Source organism: Amphiura filiformis, chromosome 14 (assembly GCF_039555335.1).
Source record: "Amphiura filiformis chromosome 14, Afil_fr2py, whole genome shotgun sequence".
Lineage (NCBI taxonomy): Eukaryota > Metazoa > Echinodermata > Ophiuroidea > Amphilepidida > Amphiuridae > Amphiura > Amphiura filiformis.
The window spans coordinates 60,401,764-60,425,476 of NC_092641.1; the positions used below are offsets into that span (position 1 = coordinate 60,401,764).

At 36.8% G+C, this 23,713-nt stretch overlaps 1 protein-coding gene across 1 annotated transcript in view; it reads right to left on the reverse strand.

Annotated features, from left to right (window-relative positions):
• Positions 1-1,824: 1,824 nt before the first annotated feature.
• Positions 1,825-23,713, reverse strand: part of LOC140170396 (protein Aster-B-like) — a 114,505-nt gene continuing 92,616 nt past the window's right edge. The window contains exons 5-17 of the mRNA XM_072193771.1: positions 21,667-21,866; positions 19,529-19,609; positions 15,612-15,800; positions 14,710-14,857; positions 13,423-13,572; positions 12,359-12,477; positions 11,639-11,784; positions 10,490-10,593; positions 9,530-9,700; positions 8,162-8,252; positions 6,905-7,018; positions 5,278-5,398; positions 1,825-4,617 (exon numbers count right to left, since the gene is read on the reverse strand). Of these exons, the coding sequence (XP_072049872.1) occupies positions 4,507-4,617; positions 5,278-5,398; positions 6,905-7,018; positions 8,162-8,252; positions 9,530-9,700; positions 10,490-10,593; positions 11,639-11,784; positions 12,359-12,477; positions 13,423-13,572; positions 14,710-14,857; positions 15,612-15,800; positions 19,529-19,609; positions 21,667-21,866 (1,745 nt within the window). The 3' untranslated portion in view covers positions 1,825-4,506. The remainder of the gene's footprint in view (positions 4,618-5,277; positions 5,399-6,904; positions 7,019-8,161; positions 8,253-9,529; positions 9,701-10,489; positions 10,594-11,638; positions 11,785-12,358; positions 12,478-13,422; positions 13,573-14,709; positions 14,858-15,611; positions 15,801-19,528; positions 19,610-21,666; positions 21,867-23,713) is intronic.

The following is a 23,713-nucleotide window of genomic DNA, read 5'->3' on the forward strand; positions in this document are numbered from 1 at the left end:
TCAGGGACACATTGAATTAGTATGCATTGCTAGCTGTTCAATAGAAACAAAAGTAATTAAAATGTACAACTTTTTCAACTTTGTAAAAAAAATTGGCATTTTTTTTTTTGAGTAGCAGTATTTCTCTGGTTTCCAACCTTGAATAACAAGTCAGTTTGGGCCTATAACTTGATTTTCTGGCCAAAAATATTTTTTGAAAATTAAAAAAAAATTTTTTTTTTTTTTTTTTTTTTAGAATTTTTTTTATGTCGACACACTGTCGACGTCGGTATACGAATTATATCGACATGTCGACAATAAAAAACGGTGCCGACCACATCACTAGAGTTTAGAGCCTCCAAAGTCGGGGTCAGTTGGTTGATTTGCTTTTTTAAAATATTTTACCTCCTACAATATTAAAAAATGCAAGTTCACCACACAATATGATGGTATACAAATATTAACTGTCTATGAGTGTGATGGTTTAAATATAATCACGAGGTGAAAGATGGATTGTTCCATTCCACGAGCCGAACGGCGAGTGGAATGGAACAATACATCTTTCACCGAGTGATTATATTTCACCATTACACCTAATTTAAGACAGTTAATATTTGTTTTATATCACTCATACATAAATTATACATTTTTTCATCAACATAACACCATGTTTTGCTGTGATATACTTCAAATTTTGGGGTCCACCCCATAACTAAATCGGCGAAGTCTAAGAGTCAGCGCCGCGGCAGGGCGCAGGCGCACTCTGACGGCAGAGCACTATGATGGTAAAGACTATCACACGGAGAGGGTGATAGTAAAAATGGCACATGGTAATCAAACAATGAACTGTATAGAATTTACGTATGAGTGATATAATAAACAATGATCTATAAGGTTTGTCCGGCTAGTTTTTTTTAAAGTTGTGCAGTACGAATTACAAACATGCAAAACGTTTCGCAAATTTTATACCAAATATATGAAAATTCAAAAAAAAAAAACAAATGTAGCATATTTTTCCAGATGTTTGGATCTTATTTGAAAACTGAATTAGCACTCACTCTTCAGCTACAGAGTGATAAGCGACGTTTTGAATTAATGTGGCAGAGCAATTTTTGGTTGTGTTGGAAAAGCGCTCTACCATAACCCCGCTGGTCAAAAACCAGACGATTGTCACTCGGTACGTTAGTGCAAATTCAGCTTCGCAATTCATAACATTTCGCAGTAACATCACCACTCATATATTTGAATTATCCAAGAATGCAATGCCACAATTATATACCGTATTGGTCTGAATATAGTCCCACCCATTTTTGAGGTGAAATTTTTTCAAAATTGGGGGTGGGAATATACTTGAATTTCAAAAAAAAAAAAAAAAAATTTAAGGTTTTTTTTTTTAGTTTTGGAGTGTCCCTGGACCTAGACCTAAATGCTAGGATCACTTTTTTTTTTTTTTTACAATTTGTGGAATTTTTTGAAAAATGGGGGTGGGTCTATACTCAAACGTGGGACTATACTCGGACCCCGGTACCCCAGGTCAACATAAAAAGTGGTAACCATGTGTGTTCTAAATTTCGCGGAAAAGGAGTATTTTGTTGACTGAAATCGCGGACCGCGAAATCGGGAAAAAGGGGGTATTCTGAGCATTGTCTCCGAGAAATAAAAAAAAAAGGGGTATTTCACGAATTCTACGACCGACCGAGTGATATTTTTCCTTGGTTTTTAATTCTGTTCAATTCTGATGCATGTAAGTTTTATTTTGTATCGTTGTTTCTCTTCCCTGTTGCACTTGAAGTTTGGCGTCCGGTTCGTTCGTGAAGTAAATAAATCAAAGTAAGCTTACGGGGCATTTGACATGTGTCAAACTAAGATATTTTAATATTTTATGTACATAATATGAACATGCATGATGTTCCTAGATAATGTAGAAGCTGTACATGCACGATGATCTCCCAGAGGTGTCTGAACTGGGATAACCTGGATGGGAACCTGGACTGATACCACAAAATTGTACATTTGAATTTCTACTATCTGTTTCTGTATGTGTTTAAGATATATCTGATCTGAGTATCCAACCCATAGTGTTGTGCAGCCTGAGGTCTTGTGTCAAAACTTGGGTACCACAATACTTTAAAGGAACCTCTGTACACAAAACTTCGAGGGATTGTTCCTCTTTGGTTCATTTTCAATTAAAATCAGTATACAGGCATTGTAATTACCCCAGTTAATAACACAGGATCATCTGGGAGTACAACAGACACAAAGTAATGTTCATACTTGTACATTTTGTACTTAATATATTAAAATATTTGGAGTCATTGAAAAGGTGTGTCTGGAAATCTTCTCATTGAAAACCTTGAAAAAGGGGGTATTTTTTACCCTGATTTTGTCAGTGATTTGGCAAAAAAAGGGGGGTAAAATCAATGAAAAATCAGTGAAAAGGGCGGTTTTGAAAAAAGGAAGAACACACATGGTTACCACTTTTTATGTTGACCTGGGGTACCGGGACTCGGACGAATACGGTATTTATTTTAAAATACACTTTCCCTCTCTTTGAAATATTACTTGAATTAATCCAAGAATACAACTCTATAATGATATTTTATAATATCTCATATTTTTACAAGAAACAGTTACAACTTTGTTTTTGGCCATCATCATATTTTTACAGCATTCAGTTTCTACAAAATGAAACCAAATTTACGACCTAATAAAGTACATAACTTTTAAATCTGTTTTACGCCATCAGATACAACTGTACATTACTGTTTTTGGTCAGAATTTTTGAGTGACGATAGAGCTAAGCATTACAATACTTTGATTAATACTATGTGGTTGTTCAATTCCACAGCACAAAAGCACATATTTATTATACATGCAGCATGCTGTCGTAGTGTGACTTATAATACTTGCACCACTTTTGAGATTTTAAGCTGATCATATCGAATACATACAAGGCGAGTGACACTGATTTGCATCCAACTTGAAAAACTATTAATTTTACGAGCTAATTATGGCATGTCATAGACCTTCCATATCTCATATAATTGTGAAGAAAAGGAGAATTCTTAAAAAAATGTGCCAAAGGTTGAAAAACTCAGATTGAAAATGCAATATATCCAGTATCCAATGTATGTAGTGAAATTAAATGACACCTTTTTGTCTCATTTGGTGATTCCTGGTCTTTTGTTTCATACATAGTTTTCATTGTGGTTTCATTTTCTTTGTTAAAGTCCATTTTTCCCATATTTTTTTCACGCAAAAATGCTCAAAAATGCCAAATACAATGCACACGGATTGCGGGCAGATTGGTTTTACTTACAAAGAAAAAACATAGAATTCCACAGAAATGCAGAAAAGTTTCAAGTCTGTATTTGTGTTATGTTAATCCCAACTTCATGAGTGTACTCATAAACGTCATATTGAGAATTTATGTTAGCAATTCCATGCTTTGGCAACATCACCATTGAATTTCAGGTGTCGTCTATAATATAGAAATAATGTCACATGCTGGTTGCTATGAAAATTCTCCGAAAATATAATTAAGCCTCTTTGTTCTCAGTTCAGAAGTACATCATACATTTCTTTCTTTAATATATTCTTTGTTAAACATACTTTATAAGAATACACAAAAATCTGAATCAAATTCTGGACTCCCAACAATTTTTCAGTAGTGTTACGACCCATTTGCCAGGTCTTCATCAGACTGTGCAGAGATATGATGGTTTGGTCACATGATGGTAATCGACGAGGAAGTTGTTTCACGGTGGGTCCCAGGTTTGCGATAGTAGGAAACAAAGACCCAACTTCCTTGACTAAAAACGTTCATAACCATAATTTATGAAAGCACACATAACACACAATACTTTTTTTTATTAATATTATTATGTCAACATCAAATTATATCCATTTCTGTGTAGTGTAACATGCAGGCCACTATATACTGGACCACTTGAAAACTGGGCCATTGAAGACTAGACCACTTTCAGACTTGACTCCATGAAGACTGGACCACTTGAAGACTGGACCATTTGAAGAGTGAAGACTGGACCACTTGCTGACTTGACCCCGTAAAGACTGGACCACATGAAGACTGGACCACTTGAAGACTGGACCATTTGAAGAGTGAAGACTGGACCACTTGCTGACTTGACCCCGTAAAGACTGGTCCACATGAAGACTGGACCATTTGAAGACTGGACCACTTGCTGACTTGACCCCATAAAGACTGGTCCACATGAAGACTGGACCATTTGAAGACTGGACCATTTGAAGAGTGAAGACTGGACCACTTGCTGACTTGACCCCGTAAAGACTGGTCCACATGAAGACTGGACCATTTGAAGACTCGACCACTTGCAGACTGGACCACATCTGGACCATATAAGTAAATACAATTTGGTCCACTACATTTGCATTCTTCATAGCTAAAAGTTACAACCTTCCAACAGTGTCTGAAGATGTACTAAATAAAACAAATTTCTATATTGGAATGTACTTGGTACGACCTTTGTCCTGATACAGTGACTGTCACAACTCCCCTGACCCTTGACCTTTCATGGCTTTCTTCAGTTCATCTATGTCTGTCATTGACTTTAGGGGGTGTAAGCCTGAGTGGAGCTCACTTAAAGTGGACTCCATCTGAAATGGAAAGGATAAAAAAATGGAATTTTATTAGTTAAACAAATTACATCAATGCCAGGCGGCGAGTGGCATGATAGAGCCGGCAACTTGTGAAACCGCCTGGCCGTATGGCATTTTCTATATACTCGGTTAGTTTTGTGGGGTTCATTATCGAACCCCAACTGTTTTAGCTTGTACTTATATTATTTATTAACACAGGCCTATTCGTTTGTGATATTTCAAGCGTTTTAAAATTTCAAAATAATCCCATTCAATTACATGGTTGACAATGGAAATTTACTGAATTTAGAGAATGCACGGTGCATACCACCTGATCAATGCCAATGGTGCAATGAGCTATTCCAGTTGAGATCCATACACCCCCTATGGAAGACATGACCTTAATCTCCCACACAGGGGGTGTTTGTTTCAAATGAAATCGCCCATTAAGGAAAACCATTTGCAATTTTCGCTCCCTGCGTGCAATATTAAGGTCATGTCTTCCACAGGGGGTGTATGGATTTCAACTGGATTATTGCTCCACAGGTGTAAAACAAATAGGGCTATACATATCTTTTTACATTTTTACATTTCGTAAAAAAAAAATATGACTTGTTCTAAAAAGTATGAGGGGGAACTTATAAGTTGTGGACCGTATATTTCCTACTTTGATCCTACCTGTTTTATAAGTTGAATACATAGGCCAACAACATCCTTCCATTTATTGAGTTCCAGCTCATGGTAATACTGTTGTTGTTGTAATAGTACACTCCACTCTTCTGAAGTCTTTGGTAGTTCACTAAACAGATGGGAAAAAATTGATGGTTAACCCTATAAGAACTACCTGCCGATTGGCCAAAATGAAGTTTTCATGATCAATTGGACCAATCAGCAACATTGTTAGAATAATTTCACCACACAAAAACATTGGAGTGAATTATTTGCAAAGCTCCATTCTGATTGGTGATTAAAGTGAAGATATCATGTAATTGACCAATCAGAGGCAATGTTAGATCAGCAGGTAGTGCTCAGGGGGTTAAGGCACAATGAGAGATTGATCCCCCACACTTGACATTTTAGCATGTTTGTGATGTTTAATACTGCACTAACCAACCTCAAAGTACTCAGATTCTGTGTTTTCATGTTATGCCCCAGCATTGAAACTCATTGATTTCCAGGAATATAGCAGACAGCAGGCCAGACCATGGCCAGACAGTAACATGAGTAGGTTTATTTCACCATGAAGGCATGTATAGTCTTGCAAATATGGAACAACTTTCCCCATGGCCATCCAATATGCCGTGCATTAGTACGACTACAACTGGTATCCACTGGTCAGTTTATACTCTTAATTTTTTAAGGTGTGGCTTTAAGAGAGACAAATATCAGAACTTATACTTTGATCAGCTCGTAATCGGAAGGAATTGTTAAGCTTTTACCACTATGCCGAAAAGTAGACCCATGTGAAGAGTTGACATGTATGGTCTATATTTTGCATGTTAAATAAAGTAGACAAAGTATAGGTCTTTAACCCTAACACTGACCCATGCTTTTTGGTATCGGAAGTCAAAGAAGATCCGAATTTTTCAAGAAGAAGAAGAATTTTTGACTTGGCACCCCTGGGATTCAAACCCCCCGCATGCCAAGCACACGATCGCGGACCGGTAGCTGCACAGGTTATTGCTGCCCAGCCAGCAATTCTGTGAGCATGTCACACTTAGGGTGATTGCGTCATCGCAGACCCTGGGATGCATGCATGCGCAGAATTTTTCGTCATGGTATTTTGTGGTTTTTACTGGTGTTAGGGTTAATAAATAATAAATTGTGATACTTCTGGCAACATGTCACAAAACAATTCTGAAAATAAAATAAATTGATACTAATCCGCGATGTTTTAAGGCCCAACAATTACGAGTTGATCAAAGTATATATGTGTGACCAAAGAAGTCTAATTCGAAACCCTTGCTTTAGCTCCAAAGGGCAACATATCAATTATTTAACAGTAATCAGCATGTTCAGTAAGATAAAGAGGGTGCCATACAGGGTTAATTAGTTCATGGTGCAGTGCCATGTGGTAGATCACCCTGTCTGCTTATTCAAGATATTTCATGTGTAACATGAATTTAAGTCAAAGAGGCAAATTATCCAGATTCAGAATGTTCGGAATGTTAATTCCGTTTTAACGGAATTAACATTCCGAACATTTAAAAGCACACATTATTGGGTCACAGCCATTGAAAGGAACAAATATGGTACCCACTACTGCCCTATAGTACTTACTTATTTAAGATACAAATTCACTTACTTTAATTTAGCAGCCATCTCTTCAGGAGACCAGATTGGCCTGTGTCCTGCTTTATCCTCCAGGGATCGTAGGTGTAAGAATAAGGACATGTTGAAGAGACTGAGTAATATTAACCTGCAAAATGAGAAAATATAATAACTATGCAATAAGGTTCATAAGTATTTCACAGGGATTATAATTCACCTCAAACCATAATAGCCTTGTCTCATCTGGAGAAACGTCATGTTGGATTTCGCAGTGACAATTTCGAATCGTGCACGCTAACCTAATCCCGCTGAGCATATACACACACGTAGATGGGCGATTTGTCTGTACGCTGGCGACCCAACTGGGGAAATGCACTGATAAGAATCTGACACTGCGAAATCCAACATGGCATTACTCTCAACTTGAGACGAGGCAGACTATAACAAACTACAAATTAATCATTGTAGTTACATAAAATCGGAAATCAGATTTGCTTATAAGGATCTTTGAATATGATTATCAGATCTTGGGGGTGCAAATACAAGTCATTATCTCCATAAGTGTAATATTTGAAGATCAGCTTTGCTGGCCCGTATGACATTGGGAAATGTAGAAATGAGACCTTGTTGAACAATATTTAATACTTAAAATTTGAACAGTGCCCAATTGGCTCTTAAAAAATTGGTCTGATTTTGTGTGTGGAGTGGATGGTGTGTGAAATTAATTATAGCTTAATAAATGTGTGTCACTTTCTGGAAATTGTACAAATAATGTATGCATACTGAGATGTTAATGAGTCTAATGCATGAGCCCCGAAAGAGGAGTGCATGAGACGCATCAACATCTCAGTACAAGTGCATTATTTTGTACAATTTCTCGAGAAAGAAGTGATACGCATTTATTAACCTATTTCATACACTAGATAAAAATTCCATGATTTTTTTGCTATTTTTATAACAAAACTGCCACTAAAGTGTTGCAAAATACAAGCCAATATAAATGCATCAAACCACAAGAAAAATGAATGTGTTTGAATGCACTGCGAGTAATACCTGGAGTATACACCTGTGCATATATACACAAGCAATGCACGGTTTGCATTTTTCTAACGGTTGCCCTGATTGGTTCTCGCTATCTAAGAGTGTATGAAATCATTTTAATTGTACTCTGTTTGTGTTGAGCCTACCTTGTCCATGATTCTGTGCTGCACTTCCTTGTTTGTGAATATAGTAACTCAAGTTGAATAAGACAAATTTGCAAAAGGATGAGAGTTCAAATTGATATACTTACACAAAACAAACTATTAACATGAGATTCCTGGTGTCGCCTAGGAATTCTACTCTACTCTGAACCCATGAGGGTAACACACGATTAGCTGCACCTATATGAGGCCAAAAAAATTGTTAATAACAATGTTAATAATAATGCTGAGTTGAAGCTGTAAAATGGATATATAGTGAAGCTTATGGTGATGCTTCCAAAATTTATCATCGGATTATAATTTCTTTATTTTTTTATTTATTTATAACATTCGGTTGACGCCAGGCAAAGCCCAATAGTGCTTCTCAGAGGATACTAAATTAAGAGTGCGACACCCTGGCCAATTTTGGGCCTATTTTTTGCATTTTCTCAAAAATTATAGCGCATTGGTGACAAGTAAGATATGTATATTATAGGGGCAAGGACTACAACTACTGCACTGAAAATTCAGGAACTCAAGGCAATTAGTTTTTGATTTATTGATCAAATATTGGTTTTCCCTCATTTTTGACTGTAACTGCACAACTGTTGTCCGTGCTGAAATAAAATTTCCAGTGCAGTAGTTGTAGTCCATGCCCCTATAATTATACATATCTTACTTGTCATCAATACTCTATAATTTTTGAGAAAAATGCAAAAATAGGCACAAAATTGGCCAGGGGTGTCGTACCCACTTAAAGGGATGCCAACTGAATATGACAGGACAGAGATATGGGAAGAAATCCGATTTTAGATGCAGGAGGAAAACTGGAGCACCAAGAGAAAAATCTGCCAGGACATGCATGGATCAGCAACCAAACTCACATGTGGCAACACGGGGGATTGAACCAGGGCCATAGCTGTGAGAAGTGAGTGAGAAAACCACTACACTAATTAACCTGTCCTATTCTGATATTTCCCAATTACTGAATTTTTAAAAGTTTCTTTATCAGGCATGGGACTATAAGCACTTGTGTAAGTTCATAAAAGTGCACATCAGTCACACAATAATGCACTTCAGAAGATGCTGCAACCAATTGCATGTACACCATTCTGCAGTTTGATCAGGTCGCAATCGGCAGGGCCTTATAACATCACGGATCAATATTAATATATTTTATTTTGAGAATTGTCTTGTGACATCTCACCAGAAGCATCACAAACTATTAATTGAAGTCATATACTTAGTATACTTCCTTTAACACTCAAAATATACACCATACAGGTAAAATGTATCACTTTTAACATCGGGTCTACTTTCGGCATAGTGGTAAAAACCTAACAATAGTGCTAACAATTCCCGCTGGGTTACGAGCTGATCAAAGTATATGTCAATCCACAATGTTATAAGACTCGCATATTATGAGCTCAACAAAGCATATAATGGGACAATTATTGCAATAAATTGATATAACTTACGAGCAAGCCAAAATACTTCGGTGCCTTCCACATGACCCTCTGATTTGCGTTTCTCTGGTCTCTTTTCTGACTCATCTTTAGATGGTAGAGTTGCTCTCCTTTTCCTTGGTTTTCTCTTCTTGATGTGCACAGGATATGTGGTCCCTACAACTTGCTCTCTTATGAATGTATCTGTTAAATGATTATTAATGGGATACAGCGTGTTAATGTCAACACAGTGAAATTGAACTACGTATGTGACAAATGAGTCAAATGTCGCTAATATTGATTTTGAGATATTGGCCAAGAAAGTGTTAAAATTCTTTTACTTATATTGTTTTCAGCAATTGATAAATTGACGTAACTTAGCAAAGAAAAGTCGTATCAAAATGGGGTTTTCAGTTCCTGAAAGCTCTGAATGTCCTCTTTAGAAACATATGTAAAACTCATTTTCGACCAGGGTCAACATGTGAATCACTCCCCTTAATCATGTCACATATACAACTAAACAAATACTGACTAAGACATAAGATATACATATCTAGTAAGAAAAAGATTTGAACAATTTTGTTCGACATCCAAATTTAAAATTCATTCAAGACTAAATTAAACATTTTGCTGTTGAAAATCTGGGGGAAATGCAGAATACATGCACCACTCTTTTTTACTTACAATTACACCAAAATCCCTCTTTTAATTTTTTGTTACTTTTGATTCAATATGGTTTGCATCATGTGAGAAAACACACAGTGTAAACATGGAAGTGGGGTTCTGATTGGTTGATTCAATCATCTGACAATCATTACAACAGACCAATAATCTGATTGACCAATTCCACATCAAAACTTTGGTCGGCGCAGAGCAGCGCTATTAAAGGGAACACAAAGCTCTGTGAATAACGCTCATTATCAGGGCGCTTGTGTCAATCTGAGCAAGGGACTGCCGTTCTTTTCTGAAACCGAGTGTAGTTAGCATACTTACCCATGACCTTATATGTTTCCTTTGTTGCGCTATCTGTGTTCTTCTCAATAAAGTTCTTCACAAATCCCCATGCATTCTTTATATAGATTAAGCTACATTGCACTCTGTAATGTAATATAAAAATCATATCAATCAAGATTATATGAACATCAGAGACCACAAGAGAATCATAACTTCATGAATATACATGATGCGATATCTTATATTGACCTCTCTGTGTGACAAGGTTTGGAACTATGCACTTTATTATTGGGCAAGTTTGTATCTGTAAAAAGCCACAACGTTTTCCAACAAATTACACCAATCAGAATTAGCTACATTGTACTCTGTAATGTAATATAAATATTACACCAATCAAAATTATATAAACATCAGGGACCACAAGAGATTCATAACTTTATCAATATACATGATGTGATATCATATATTGAACTCTCTGTTTGGAGTGATGCACTTTATTATTGTGTAGACCAAATTCGTATCTGTAAAAAGCCACACAATTTTAAAAAAATGACACAAAAGAAGATCACTTTCAACTGAAATAGTCCAGAGGTGTATTTTTTCACTAAACTTTTGCCCCTTAACACAGACTTCTGTTCGTATAAGTTATTGATGGACTGGATTGATTTCAAATTTCCACCAAAACACTGATTGTCATAGAATATAAGTTTTCACAATTTGACCAGGGCAACTGCTACCAATGTCAATATGTACGACTGCTCTAACATTGTCTGCTATGTTACTTTATTTAAGGGGGTACTACACCCCTCGATAAATGTGTGTCTATTTTTGCATTTTTTTCAAAAACTTATAACACAGCGGTAACAAAGGTTATGTATATTATAGGGCAAGGAATCCAATTACTACACTGGAATTTCAGTGACCCATGACAAGCGGTTCGTTATTTATGATAAGAAAAGAGGTACCTCTAGGATGTACCTCATTTCCAATCATATATACTGAACCGCTTGCCTTGAGTCACTGAAATTTCAGTATAGTAATTGGATTCCTTGCCCCAATAATATACATAACTTTTGTTACCAGTGTGTTATTATTTTTTGAGAAAAATGCAAAAATAGTCACAAATTTACCACAGGGGTGTAGTACCCCTTAATGGTGAGGATTCTGAGGGAGGCATATCGCACTTACCTAAGTCGACAGCTAGTACTGGATACCCTTGTGAGGGTTTGACGAGCGCAGGAGTAAAAGTAATCACAATAAGGCACTCCCTTCTGGCGTACATCGAGGTCATTGACGTAGCTATGACCTTGTTGACACCAGTCTTTACGCATTGTCTAAAAAACAACAATATTTTGAAACGGAATTACAGTGCTGGTATAAATTCATGTTTCATCAATGCTTTGAAATAATACGTCATGCAATTTACATTTAGTTTTGACAGATTTGATGTCATCTTTGATTCCAGCATCTTGTATGTACGGAGCAACCGTAAAAGTGCAATTTTTTTGCTTCATTTATTTTGTGCTTTTCACGTTCCAAGCAACTTAGAAACAAAATAAAAATGCACACATTTTTTGTGTGATTCCCATGATTTTGTCAATGTAAGAAAGCTTAAAATTGCAAATTCAAAAACAAGTGAGAGAGTTCAAAAGCGACAAAGAGTGCAAAATTAATCTTGTAGAAGAATTTCTACTTTTACATTAGTAGTCACTCAGGGAGCCACAAGTCAATACATTATATTGTGTCATAACACAGCTAAGAACCAATTGCAGGAACTGTTTAAATATTCATCACATGGCCTACATTTTCAATAGGACCAAATTTTAGTATTTGGGAATTTCCACTGTACTCTTCATTCAATTTAATTCTTATTATGGACTAGTTTTCATCAATAATAGAGATACTCACATGTACTTCTACAATACCACAAGATTTTGGTCCTATTGCATTGGCTAAGTTGTATGTATATGATATCTTCCTGCTGTCACAGTTATCGTCTGCTTTCTCCCACTGAGTAATATCAATATCTGGAATGCAAGCAAATATAATAATGATTAGGCTAAACCAGGCCTTCTCAACTGGCGGGGCGCGCGCTACTTGTGGCGCTTGGAGTCAGTCGATTTGTGGCACGCGGTAATTTTAATAATTTTTTCACATAAATCATGAACAACAAAGGGGTAACAATACCCAATCTGGGCCCTTAAAAAACCTTAAAATCCATGAGCTTCCGGGGGCACTTCCCCCCTGGACCCTGACTGCACCTTATCCACTATGCATACACGCTACCTCACGGAGTCCTCCCTTGACATGTTGGCACTTCATGATCACTAAAATTTTCAAGTTGGCACTTCAAATAAACTAGTTGAGAATGCCTGGGCTAAACACATGGAGGATATGATCTTAATCTTCCACACAGGGGTGTTAATTTCAAATAGAGTCACCCATATAAATAACCCCATTTGAAATTAACACTCACTGTGTTGAAGGTCATGTCTTCTATATAAGGGGTATTATGGATTTCAACTGGAACAGTCCTATGTCAATTGATAGGGACATTTTATAGCTTATTGATTGTTACTATTTTTTACATATGCAAAAAAAAAAAATAATAATAAAATGTTGACATTTATGCAGCAACTTTGGCATGTATCAAAGCGCTTTACATTTATTCAGCTGTCTTTAGAATATGTCAGCTACCATACAATGCCCAAGGCATGCTCATACCTTTAGGCGGCTCCATGAACAATATTCCTAACCGCTCCCCATTTCACCCCTGGGTAGAGAGAGGCAAGTGAGTTAAGCGCCTTGCCCAAGTGCACAACACGATGGCACCACCGGGGCTCGAACTCGCAACCCTCTGATTGCAAGGTAGAGCCTGTACCGCTGCACCATTGTGCCCCTATTGCCAGAGACATCCTTTAAATAATTGGCAGTTTGAATATCAATAATGACTTATTGAGCTATTCTATTACCTGAATGTCCTCTTTCAACCATAAAGTCCTTCAAAAATGAATGCCCGTCTGCAAACAATGCCTCCGCCATCTTGTCTACTGGAACATCATACACCATATTGAAATACTCTCTGCCATCAAACTCCTCTTGACACAAAGATTGCACTTCACCTGAAAAGTAAAAAGAACATATTGAGGATTATTCACAGATTTTGTGTGAAGATGGTCAATTTTAACATTTATAATGTCCTTGCGTTGACTTCATGATATTATTTAACATAAAATGCAAAAGAAAAGTTGCAAATTTCTATATTTTTATTTGACAAAATTTCTATAATTTACTGCAATATATCTTGTATTTTATTTTTTTAACCCCAATACTGCCCCCTGCGTTTTGCTATTGGAAGTTAAAGAACAAATGAAAAAGGAGAGAAGGTGAACGTAGAAGTCACTTGGCACCTCCAGGATTCGAACTTTAGACCCCCCGGATGCCAAGCACATGATCACCGGCCGGTAGCCACACAGGTTATGCTGCCCCCGGGCACCGATTCCATGAGCATATAGCACTTAATGTGATCGCGTCATCACAGATTCACGCATGCACAGAGGTTTTCATCGTGGTATTTTGTGGTAGTTAGGGGTGTTAGGGTTAATGTTGGCCTGTGGCACCTAGATTCCATCATTATCCATAGCAGATAAGAGCTGCAAATTGAATGGAATGTTTTTAAGATAAGAACAAATAAATAACATGATATTCATCAGCTAGTCACAACTTATGTTGGTCTTTGAAAACATTTGGGCTATTTGTGTCCATACTCTGTTGTTGTAAGCTCAGTGTTAAAACACACCAATGCAACCAAATAAAAGATGTTATTACAGATGTGATCCCTGTGACTTCTCTCTAGTCCGAAGGGTAGCTAGTCCAAAGGTTCTCTAGTCCGAAGGGTCGCTAGTCCGAAAACCAAATTAAGTTCGCTAATCCGAAGGTTCTCTAGTCCGAATATAGAATAAGGGTTAGGGTTAGGGTTAGGGTTGGGATTTAGGGTTGGGGTTAGAGCTAGCGCTAGGGTGAGCCTTATTCTATATTCGGACTAGAGAACCTTATTTATTATTCGGACTAGCGAACCCTCGGACTAGAGAACCAGATATTCCAACTAGCGAACCTTTTTCAGAATTTGGACTAGCGAAAGGTCTCTTCTTACTAAGGAGTCTTCGGACTAGGGAAACTTCGGACTAGAGAGTTGTCACCGTGATCCCAGCAGAGGGTCTTGGAAGGCACAAAGGAACAATAATACTACATTGACTCACCTAAATCCTCTACATCTGGAGCTGTGACTCCTTGAGGAACAGGTCTTGCTATGATGTTGTTATCCAGCCCTCCAGGACTATCTGGTCCTGTTGCTGATGATATAGACATGGATACAGAACCTTCACTGTATGACAGGTCCTGACTCTCCTAAACACAGGAAAACAAAGAAAAGGTTCAATTTTGTGAAACATGATAAACTACCACATATTTTCGTATTAATTTCTTTATATTTGAGCAGTTTATATTTTGCCAATATCTCAACTCAAGAAAAATAGATACATTGGTTTAAACTCTGCATGTGTCTTATTAAAAAATACATTTTAGTTGTAATCAGCTTTGCTCGTTTTTAATAATAAGACCATGAACAAAAGACTATGCACCCTGCGCTTTTCAGTTGAAATTCATACACCTCCTATGTAAGACATGACCTTAATCTCCCACACAGGGCTCCCACACAGGGAGTAGGTATTATAATGGGGTTACCTGTATGGGTGACCTCATTTGAAACCTGCACCCACTGTGTGGGAGATTAAGGTCATGCCTTCAATAGGGGTGTAAGGATTTCAATTGTACTAACCCATTGTTTTTTTTTAATGCTTGCCATGGGTAACAATGATGAGAAAAAGACAATTGATATGGAATGGACCGGTTTCCATTGTTCAATTCCAGGAAGCAGGAACAATTAATTTTGTAATTTTCTTCACGGCAATAGTTACAAAGATGCCACACTGTGTGGATTTTTTCCTCAGAACGAGTTATTCCCTTTTGAAATTCATACACTCCCTATGGAAAACGTGGCCTTATCCTCTCACACAGTGGGTGTAAATTTCAAATAGAGTCACCCATTGAAATAACCTCATTTGAATCACAGCACTTATTTTCTATTTTTTTGTACACTTACCTCATCATGCAGGAATATCTCGTCGTCTCCATCCTCCACAGTATCATCCTTATACTCCTCATCTAAGCTGTCGTCCCCATTCTCCAAAGATGGCTTAACATAATCCTCCGGGATTTCATCACTGGCTAATCCCAGATTGCTGCCATAATTGCCATGAACACGAGTCCAGTACTCATCAGGTGACATTTTCTGCAATTAATTAGTATAGAGGAGACAAAATAAACACACAACATCAAGTAATTACACCCCCTACACAATCATTACGACATAATACATGTAGCTCGACATCTATGCATCATTATTATAACTCAAATAGCAAAAAGAAACCGTGTTTTGTTCTGCAAATTTTGATGACTCATTTATCTTAATAGTCCAAAATTTGTCATGGTAACTCCTTTGAATAAAAAAGATGCATATTCAAAAGTTGCACCTAAACCCATTGATAATGTTGCTTTTCTTGCTAGAATGCCGGGTTGTCACTGGTCACCGCATAGTCATCCTTGATAAGTCATATATAGAATGTAATTATGGTACACTGACTTAAGTAGTTTTTTGGTGCAACTTTTGAATTTACATCTTTTTCATTCAAGGAGTCACCATGGCTACAAATTGTGAGCTTTCAAAGACAAATGAGGTATCAAAATTTGTTGCAATTTCAGTTTTAAAATTTAATGCATTTTCTTTTAGTTATTGTCTCGTAATTAAAGGAGCTAATTACTAAGGGCTCTCAAAATTTTTGCATCAGGAGAGAGCTTATAATTTTTTTATAATCGCAAAATATATTTTATGCCTGAGAAATACATGTTTCAATATACCTGGTATGAACGAAGAAGTGATGATAGCAAGATGATACAACCCTCAAGTATGAACTATTTTATGGGTCCTTGCAATACACATTTTGACTTCTAATATCCAAGCTGCTGGACCTATTTACAATATGGGGTTAAGTCACATATAGTGCAAGCAATTCGATGAATGGCAAAGATGGATTTTATGACCATGCCGCTTCAATGCAAAGTGGCGGTTTAGTCCATGCAGTTTCAATGCTCTAGCACATTATTTCACTATGAAACTTGCACAGAGGGCGTAGATAACCCCCTTGCAGCAGAAACTAACAGTAGCTCAATTTTCATGATTTTGAAATTTAACCCCTTTTAGAACAATAGCATCTTCAATTATCCACACACATTTAAATGGTGTCAGGTTTAGGTTTTTACACTGTGAACTTCTTAGGCAAACAGGACTAAAGGATGGTGTAATAGTTTTGGTCAATGTCATTGTAGCATTTTTAGTCAGGGAAACTTCACCCTCTATTCCAGGTCAGTACAGCACTTTTACCAGAGAAGGTATTGGGAATTTTGTCAAATCAGAATCACCATTTAAACGTGAACACACACAGCAACCTCAGAAATCATTCACCTACCAGCTTTTGTGAAATAGCCTTTTTAGTCTGCTCTAACACCTGCACAATACATGCAACAGGCACTACAGCAGTGTCAACCTCATCTTTGGGCTTTTCTTCACATTCTTGTACATGATTACGAGTTTCACCTATCACATCAAGGTTTCCTTCCATACGAACCCCACCCTCCTTAGCCAGATCCTCTGACTTTGATATGCATGTATAATCCTCTGGCTCCGGTACATCAACCAGATCATTTGGTTCTGGTACATAAGCAAGGTCCTCTGCTTCTGGCTTTGGTACATCAACAAGATCTAGCTCCGGTACATATGCCACATCTTCTTCTTCTTCTTCTGGTACACGAAATAAATATTCTGGTTCTGGTACAATGTGAATAAGATCATCTAGTTCTGGCTTATAAACCAGATCTGAACAACAATCTTCATCTAGATAAATGAGATCTTCTGGATCTGGATCTGGTAGATCAAAGAAGATATCGTTTTCATCCGGCATATCCATCGTTATGACCGCTTTTCTCTTTTAGAATACTGGTTGATAATCTCTGGAAATATTGCGGCATCACAGAGCGTTGTTTCTCTAATACGAAGAATTCATAATACACTCCCACCTCACACATCTAACTTTCATCATGATAACTACAAGCACAACTGAGGCAGATCTATGTTCCAGGACCACACTGGATAATTCCTGGAAATATTGCATCCGCTTTCAGTTTGAAAGGTTTCCACCATAGTTTCTCTAATGCCAAGAATTCATAATACACTCACTCCACCCCACACAACTTCAACTGATGACTGTAGCTAAAACTTGCGACAGATCCCCATGTTCCAGGGCCACACTGATGCTAATCCCACTAACAAACACTTCCATAAACAATTCAAACATCACACTTTTTAGTCCAAATCAGACAGATGAGATAAAAATCAACATTCAATTGATCACGTTAAACCAGATTGTTCCCGCTCAAACCAACCATGGTCCATCAAGACATATTCTTACGTCCACAAAACACATGCATATATATGACCAATAACATAACAAGACCCAGTGTTGCCAAAAAGCATCTCAAATTGAAAAAGCAATTTCTCCCAACTTGTTCTCATCTATTGGTTTCTAAAGGGGAGTCACCAAAATTTCCAGTGGTTAAAGTTACAATTGTCATTAATTTTCTTTATCATAACATTCATTAAGATAACAACTTGAAATTGTCATAAATTGAAATAATAATTTTCTGAAATTCCCATAATTGGGCTACAATATAGTGGATGTGGCAACTCTGCCAAGAGTCTTCTAAGAAGCCATTCTATGCAAAACTTGTATTGAATACTGCAATAATTGATCCAACCCTCTCCCCTGTTCATCTATATATTTCCCTACTGAGAGAAGCTCAATATTGACACCCTATATTTAAAAACGGGTAAGGTCTAATCAATACAACTGTATAATGAGACTCGAGTTGTAATCAATAAAAACCCATAATTAATTGACTCTGAATGTTGCAAAAATAGTTATTGCAGAATATTTTTGTTTACAATCTTGGGAATTTTGTAAGCTTTCTTTCTTATCATTCTACTTTTGATTCTTTGAACTTACATCTATTTTTATTTTCTATAGAAGTAGATAGGGTTTTTTTCCGTTTTCCTTTTTACATTTTGGCGCTATTTTAGAATCTGGTCTGCCCACCTGTCATGCCCCCTCTGATTATTCTGAGAGAATAAAGCACAGCTTGTTGGTGGTGTACTTACAACCAAGCCCATATTCTTGTTCTTGCACTTCGGGGGTTCAGATTTTAAGAATAGGATTTAAATGCACCTGTATGCAGATAATCTCAATTGGGGTAAAACGGAAAACAGAAATTGTTGTGTAAACTTTCCTGGCCAATCAGGACATTTTACCAAACTCTAAACATAACTCAAATTTTAAGAGCACAATTTAAATACACCTACATGCATGAAGATCAATCATATCAAGGGTGGTCTTAACTTTCAGGCCTCATAACTGCTAAATTGTTGGTCTAAAGTATAAAAGTATACATGTTTAGAATTGCTAGACATGAAAAATTCATCTGTGAGGTTAAATTTTGCCCAAAATGCTCATTTTTTGAGAAAATCACAACAAACAGGTTTTTTGGCTGAAATTTTTTCGGTCAACGTAACAAAACAATTCTTGAGCCAAAATTTTTTTAAATTAATTTTTTAACTAAATACAAATATCTAGGAACCATTTATTTATTTTTTTGAATTTTGACCAACTTCACTAAAAATATTTTAAATTTGAGCAAAAATCATGCTTTTTTTATTTTTTTGAAAATTGAGCATTTTTTTGACAATTGTTGGTGCAAATTTTTGGTGCAAGTCTTTGCTATTCTAAAAATGTATACTTTTATATTCTTTAGACCAGCAATTTTGCAGTTATGACACCCAAAAGTCCCAGGGTTAAGACCACCCTTAAATCAGGAAATAAAATAATAATAAATTATGTCATGTGGTCTTACCTGGCCAATCAGGGCATTTTGCCAAACTCTAAACAGCAACATGTATGTTTTATCTCTCGACATGAAAGATGTGAAAAAATACTGTAATAAACAAGAGAAAGAACATATTACGGTAATATTAATTGACACACAGTGCAAATACTTGTGAAGATTAATTCATAACTTCTAAGAGGTACAACTGGACCTTAATACACATAACAAATTAGAAGAACAGTGCAACTGGGGGATTGCTAGATAGAAAGGTTGTCATCACATATGTGACCCGCTCCCACAAAACCACACATAACACCAGACCAGACACTAATTTTGAAAATTGAGTTTTTGGTGTCATCATTTAGTATAGGTCTTCAGCTTTCATTTGATACCAAAATTATGTTTCTGGGACATGTGGTCCTCATTCAAAGGTCAACAGGAGGGGGACGCAACACATAAAGAAAAAAATGGCTTTAAAGTTGTAAAATGACATGTTAAGGGGGTACTACACCCGTGCCCAATTTTGTGCCTATTTTTGCATTTTTCTCAAAGGTTTAAGCGCATTGGTGACAAGTAAGATATGTATATTATAGGGGCAAGGACTGCAACTACTGCACTGGAAATTTTATTTCAGCACAGACAACAGTTGTGGAGTTACAGCCAAAAATGAGGAAAACCAATATTTGATCAATAAATCAATAACTACTTGCCTTGAGTTGCTGAATTTTCAGTGCAGTAGTTGTAGTCCTTGCCCTATAATATACATATTTTACTTGTCACCAATGCGCTATAATTTTTGAGAAAAATGCAAAAATAGGCACAAAATTGGCCAGGGGTGTAGTACCCCCTTAAGGACTTGGTTTAGAAAATGCTAGATTTGGGTGCTTTAGACGTAAAGGAATATTTTGTTTTCAATGGTAGGCTAAAGTAAACAGATATTAAGGAATCAAAAAATAATAAAAACTGAAAAACAAAATCTGCCAGGTTTCTCACCCCTTTCCCAACTTTGACTCGCCGTATCTCGAAATGGCTGAGTGTGACGGGTTTCGTCAGAGCGGTTCACATGTCAACTTTAATACATATTATAGCATCAATTCCCACCAATAATCTTATTTGCCATGTTTGGGTAACTCTGGTGTCTATATATACCTTTAGCATATTATTTCAAATCCTCTGCATCTGACAGCCAATGCCAATTACTTCTACTACAAGGGGCACTGTTGTGGGTAACAGTATGTGCAATATATTTGGTCACATAAGTTTGAAAGCTACGCAGGTTTGCCATTTCTCCCTTTCAAAGTAGAGGTGCTGTTTGACAGCAATCATTCCTTTCATTCACTTTTCCACAAATTGTAATAAAGTTGCAAAGAGCCATGACTTGTGACTCAAAATAAAATAAGGCTAATGGTTTGAGTAATATTCAATAAAAAAAGTAGGTAATGGCGAGTCCAATGGACGAGAATGCAAAACACATCAAGGATACAAGAGGATACCTATGTATATGTATAAACAACTGGGAAGGAGCAAGGTATATTGACTTGATGTGCTAGAAACAAGTAAAACACAGACAAAATGCAACGGGCAAGAAATGCCTGCGCAGAAGGTAGTAAAGTTTGACAAAGTCATTAATATTCAGTGACTTGACTTTGTACAGTTATTGAAGTGTCTTAACTTCAGCTATATATAGGCCAAATGACTAAATGTCGCCTATATACTTTGGTTCACCTCAATTTCGGTAGCGACGCAATTGCGTATTTCGCTGGTCAGAGTATTGAATCGTGCACTCTAGCAACAAAGACAACTGCCAAAAGCCGAACTTGAGGTGAGCAAAAGTACTAACTTGAATTACCACTCTGAATGGGCTATTCCATTGAAATCCACACTCCCCTTTGGAAGATTTAGCTACAGTCTTTTACAAAGGGGGTATGGGTTTCAAATGGAATAGACAATTGGGTAACTTCCATTTGAAATACTCACTCCCATTGTGAATCATATAGGTAAAGTCATTACACAAGGGGGGGTTTCAAAGTAATTAACCCTAGCCAATTTCATTTGAAAAACATACTCCTTCTATGGATGATTTTCCTTCAATCTTCCAAAGGGTATGGACGATTTCAAATGGAATAGCCCAATGAAGTCAAAGGTCAAACTACAGGAGCTCATACCTTTTCACCTTCCGTCGTAATCTGAATGGCATTTGGAATGAATCGAATGGTCCTCTCTTTTGTAATCGCTGTTATCTCCTTCAACTTTATGGTAAGCAGAGTCTCCCACTTGAAGATGTTGGCATAAAAGCATAGCCACTCCTCTGTGACATACATACGGCCTTGCACCAGGATGTCCTTTTGAAGAGCACATGAGTAATCTGAAAAGAAGCACAATTCAGGAAATTTGAATTTGGTTTCAGATTTGCTGATGTTGGTGAAGAGTCTACTGTAGGTCAGGAGAGGTACCAAATACAAATGACCAAAATAGGGATACGCCGCAAAATGGGTGGGTCTCATCTTCGGTCATTTGATGTAGCAATTATCCCCTTTTCTAGGCCCATTTTGGTATGGATGGTCATTTTGTCAAAATTTGCCAAAAATAATTGGAAAAGGTTTGGTAATTTGCATTCAATTTGCCTGAAAATTTTGACATTGGTATAGAACCTAAGCAATAAATCAATAACATTTGAAATGGCAGCCATGTAGGCAGACGGTTCTAAGATGACAGAGGGACAGGTCTCTAGATCGATTCCACAACCATTTATACCTATCACCTGTTTTATTCACCTTTTCTCTGGTCCAACATCTTTCTTTAAAGAAGCCATCACAATTAGTGTAGGCCTAGTTTTTGTTTTTGTCATGCTCATCAAAAATCAGATGTTTGCATTTTTGTAAAGAGCGTAGCTAAATGTGCTATTATATTCTCCACATGATAAGATCATTCATCCCTACAAAAGTAAAATGTCACATTTTGGAGGACTATATGTATGATAACCCACCTTATCCTTCGCTTAAAAAACCATTTCTAATTTGTACTCCTTTGCAGGGCAGGGATACTGATGATAGTGCATTTTAAGTCCGAGCTTGTGTAACTATATTACCCCTGTGTAAAGTCTCCATGCCATAAAACATGTATGCTAATTTATTTCAAAGTAGCATGGTCAATTACCTACAGAAATTGTAGTAAGTTGACAATTACACTCATTCCCAGGGGTCTCATACCCACCCTACACAATTATACAGTGCAGGAATGAATCAAATAAACCCACACAAAATAGTTTTCAACCCACTACCATGACTACTGATGTCTAGATTCTGACCTTTTACTGGTCTTCAAAAACTTACAAGTTCAATCAACTTTTGGTAGGGTAGTATCATTGAATTAATACAAGTCTACCAATTTTTGATATATTTTTACTGTTTAAATTAAGTTACAACACCTTACAGTTATGTTCACCACCTACACCCCTTTTTAAAACCCCACCCCCACCCACCAATATTTCCCCTTTCCTCAAAATACAGTTGGCCTCATCACCTTATCAATTGTCACTTTCAAATGTCATCAGTATCATAAGAAAAGAATGATTCAACTGTCTTGTCTGATGTACCTTCTATACCCACAAATTCCTCCATGGTAATAATAGGTTCCCCTCACCACCCATCAAAAGTCAGCGGTTCTATAAACAATAGCCTATCTAGGAGACTTTGCAAGTGAAATCCCTAGTAAATTTCAACAAAATAAACAGCCTAAAATGTACAAGACTACAGAGTACATTGGCTTAGGAAGATTTTCAACATGGGAGCTGACTAAACAAAAAATTTTGGTGACCCATCCTGGGTGGTGCCCGAGAGGGGTTTCCTAGTATCTGGTCATATCTTTTTTATTTCATCTGTAGTAAATGATTATTCCAATATTCACTGAAAAGTTACTAAAATTTTACTAAAATAAAAACGTACTAAGTTACAAGGAAAACACTGCATATTATAACACACATGTATCCCTTTTGTTTGTAAATACTGCCAAAAAGTTTCCCAAACTTGTAGCAAATAATGTCATGCCATGGTGTCCAATAAATTAAAATTTTACTTCATAAAATTATTTACTGGAGTTCATAAACCTTTTTCGGAGACTCTGTATTTTTATCATGATGAGTGGGCATGAACATTTCAGCCAGTATTTTTAAAGGTGGACTGAACATCAGCATTTCCCTGAAATAAGGAAATG